At 38.3% G+C, this 4,202-nt stretch overlaps 1 protein-coding gene across 1 annotated transcript; it reads left to right on the forward strand.

Annotated features, from left to right (window-relative positions):
- The first annotated feature begins 2,871 nt into the window (after positions 1–2,871).
- On the forward strand, positions 2,872–3,919 carry LOC128497912 (mas-related G-protein coupled receptor member D-like). The gene has a single exon (XM_053468145.1). It carries the CDS (start codon positions 2,878–2,880, stop codon positions 3,877–3,879), a length of 1,002 nt encoding a protein of 333 aa, XP_053324120.1. The 5' UTR covers positions 2,872–2,877; the 3' UTR covers positions 3,880–3,919.
- The last annotated feature ends 283 nt before the right edge of the window (positions 3,920–4,202 follow it).

Here is a 4,202-nt window from a genome sequence, read left to right on the forward strand (position 1 = left end):
TTGAATATTTTGTCCACTGAAGTGACTACAAATTCAGAAAGGGCGTTTTATCTCTGGGTAAAAAAAATTGCCTAACATTAGGGTGCAGTCTTTCCTCCTTCTGACCCTGACCATGGTACTCTCCCCCTTAATCATCCCCAGAGTCCCCTTGTCCCTCATTCACTAAACCATACCTCTTACTCCCTGTAGTTCGTGTATAGATCAAATAAACAACACATGTAAACAGTACGTTCATGTATAGATCAACTGAATAAGACATAAAAACCCTGTATTTACAGGTATACATAAATAAGGCTTAAAAACAAATATAGATCACCCTATCACGTGATATGTGTTCAAATTAAAAAGTGAAAATTAAAAATAATAAACAAGACTCCCCTAGCAATGCACTGCAGCAACCCGACAAAACACTCCTCAGGATGTTCAAGACCAGACGTAATCAAAGAAAAAGGGACGCATATACATAGGGCATAATCAAAGAAAAAGGAGCGCATGTACATAGGGCATAATCAAAGAAAAAGGGGCGCATGTACATAGGGCGTAATCAAAGAAAAAGGGACGCATATACATAGGGCATAATCAAAGAAAAAGGGGCGCATGTACATAGGGTGTAATCAAAGAAAAAGGGGCGCATGTACATAGGGCCCCTTTTGTACATGCGCCTCTTTTTCTTTGAATACATAAATAATGTATGGAAGCATAGCATAGCGGATATAGATCAACAGAATAACACACAAACCCAGCATTGCAGGTATAGATTAATTAGAATTCACATAAAAACACGGCATTAAAAGGTATAGATAAAACCCACTAAATTACAGGCATAGATCACAGGTTGCACACCCCAAAACCAGCCCTGGCCTCCACACTGTCCACATAGAACCTGACCAGCACCCAGATAACACACGTAGGGTTTGCCATCTTTGTCCCCAAACAGCCCATCCTGTGCCTGGCTGGATGGGGACAAAGGTGACACTGGGGAGCTGAACTCGTGTGTCTATATATAAGTGTTTATATATGTGTCTAGACAAATATATCTATATAAAAAGAAGTCTAGTAATCTCCATTTTTTAAAATAATTAAAAAAAAACTTTATGCAGTTTGTCCCCCTCCACAGACACACAGATAGATTTCTTTTTATATTTATAATTTAATTAATAATTGAATAATAATTTAATGACATATACACACATACAATTTTTTATTTTTTTTAAATACATTATTTTACTGACCTACCTACTTCTACTTTGGGGCCCTGATAGATGCAGACCGCTGTATTATTTTTAAACAGAATGACAACATCTGGTGCTCCAGCTCCAGCAGTCTGTGTGAGGGGGCGGAGCTTTCACCCCTCATGCTGCTCTCATTACGGTGCTCCTGCAGTCTGAGCATGAGGGGGCGGAGCTTTCACCCCTCACACTGCTCTAATCACTAGGTGGCCGTTGCCAGCTCCGTGGCACGGCTTGCCTTATTAAAAAAAAAAACAAAAAAAACGTAAAAAGGTTTCGGGCGGCCCCTTGGCTTGGGCCCCTCTTCCACCGGGTCCCGATTTCGGGCGGCCCCTTGGCTTGGGCCCCCCTGCCGCTGGGGCCCGATTTCGTGCGGCCCCTTGGCTTGGGCCCCCCTGCCGCCGGGGCCCGGTCGCAGTCGCGACCCCTGCGACCCCGGTAGGTACGCCACTGCATTTTAGGTAGAGAGAGATCAGAGAAGGGCTACTAAAATTGTTAACGGTAAGAGTAAGAAACATTAGTATGACACATAGAGTGGAGGAAAGAAGGGGGCAGGAGATGTGCCGGAGACATTTCAACTTAAAGGGACAAAGTATAGGAAACAAGTTTATTTCAAACGAGGAGAAATCTTAGAACAATAGGACTTAATCTAAAACTAGAGAGTCAGATGCTTACGTATAATATAAAGACGTTTTACTTTATAGAGAGGGTGGTAGATAAGTGGAACAACCTCCTAGCAGAGGCAGTAAAGATTAGCACAGTAAGGTCATTAAAACATTAAATAGAATTGGAGAGTTGCTCTCTCAATCTGTGTGCAAAAAAGAAATGTAATAATTAATGTCTAGATCCTTTATGCAAAACATCAAGAATGCATAATACTGGAATTGCACACGTAAATAGTTGGTACCTACTTCAGAAAAGATGATGCTAGAACACCGTCTAATGCTTAGAGAACTGATCACTAATAGATAAATGAATTGGATCAACAGATTAAGTCACAAAATCAAGAAAAATACATGATTGGTTAATTTGTTAATCAGAGGAATAGATCTCCAAATTCATTAATGAGGCCAGAAATTTCAGGATGTAGTTCCTAAAAATGTAAAGTGACTCACAAAGTCCATAGGGTGGCGCCACATAACAAAACAAAAGAAAAAAAAATCCATGATCACAGTATTTCCATGCAGCAAATAAAGTGTAGAAAAGTAAAATTCAATGACACGTCATGAATTTAGTTTCCAAGAGCAGCAAAGTCACATTCCAATTTTTTTTACATTTGTTACGTGATTTCAGGATTCAAAAGCAGGTCTGCATAGACTACAGCAGGTGGAGTTGTAGCAGTAAAATAAATACCATAACTCTCACAGTTTACAAACATGTATTTAGAGACTGAGGTACAAATACAAAGGTGTCTATGACAAGGCTTATTAAGGTTATTGATGGCGTTAGGATAACTAGTCAAAAGTCCATCACAAAGCATGTTGCTGCTTATTCCTATTCTTCAGTTTAGCAATGAGTGTGTTGTATTCCAATATATATACATCACTACTGTTTTTTGCTGTACCTTGAGAAATGTTTTTTTTTTTTATTATTAATGTTGCATTCTCTCAACAGGTTACAATTCAGTGTTGGCAGCTGACTACGAAGCATGGATTTTAACAGCACTAATGTGACTGACATTAACACCACTGAATATCATGATAGTGGTTTTAGCAATGATGCATACATCCATTTTACTATTGCAGCCGCAGTTGCCATAGCCCTCTGTCTGTTTGGAATGGTGGGAAATGTTATTGTATTCTGGTACCTGTCCTTAAAAATTAAGAGGAACAAATACACAGTTTATATTATCAACCTAGCAGCAGCTGACTTAATTTTTCTCATATTTACAGCTGTTATAATGATGGTTAATATTAACACAATGGTTGGCAAAAATCCAGAATTTACAGGAAAGCAGAAACTCCTTACAGCTTTAGAAATAGTTTATGACAGTGCACTGTATTCAGGAATGTTCTTTCTCACAGCCATCAGTATGGAAAGGTGTTTTTCTGCTGTTTTTCCAATGTGGTATCAGTGTTACAGACCAAAGAACCTGTCTTTAATTGCATGCTTTCTGCTTTGGATCATTGCCTGGTTGGAGGCCCTCCTTGAAAATCTGGTATGTCCATCAGAAGATTTTGACGCTCAGACAACAAGCTGTACCGGAGTGGAACTAATGATATTTATCACTGGTATCGGACTCTGTCTGCCCTTAATGGTGTTGTCTAGTATCACCCTAATGATTATGGTAAAGAGGACCTTCCAGTTGAATTGCACTCCAAGACTTTACATTATCATCATAATTGCAGTAATTATTTTTGTCCTCTCTGTCATCCCATTTCAGTTTGTGTGGTTTATGTTGTACTTTCAGCTGTTGCCCTTAGATGTTCAGTATGTTAGTATCTATTTTGCCAGTGTGTTTGGCACTGTACTGAATAGTATTATCAACCCCTACATTTACTTTATTGTAGGAAGGCAATGGAAAGAAAAATCTCTCCATTCCATACAAGATGCTCTTAAAAGAGCCTTCAAGGATGATAAAAAAGAAAATCCATCCAGTAATAAAGCAAAAACATCATCATGTCAAACCAATCTTCCAGATTCTGCATAGATATGTTTGAATATTGACTGAATTAATTGATATATTGATTGCTGAAAACGAAAGCTTTTAGGGTTTTGTAATTACTATTAGCATAAAATTATGTCATTTCTGGTCCTAACTTCTTTTATCAGAATGTGTTAACCTCTGATGTCTTAGTGGCTACTGGCCCATTAGAAAGTAGTACCTACAAATAGGAAGCTATACACCCGAGCTGTAAAGAAGCTTTCTGGTAGAAGAGTAGTGGAAAATTGTATCACAAAAAAGCTGTTGGTTTTAAATAATGGTTTTAACACTAAAATACTGAAATGTTACTTTTTATATTCATATAATTT

This window comes from Spea bombifrons, chromosome 5 (assembly GCF_027358695.1).
Source record: "Spea bombifrons isolate aSpeBom1 chromosome 5, aSpeBom1.2.pri, whole genome shotgun sequence".
Classification (NCBI taxonomy): domain Eukaryota; kingdom Metazoa; phylum Chordata; class Amphibia; order Anura; family Pelobatidae; genus Spea; species Spea bombifrons.

Bases quoted from the DNA above. Each gene is read 5' to 3' on its own strand.
- LOC128497912 (XM_053468145.1), top strand. From the start codon at position 2,878: ATGGATTTTAACAGCACTAATGTGACTGACATTAACACCACTGAATAT.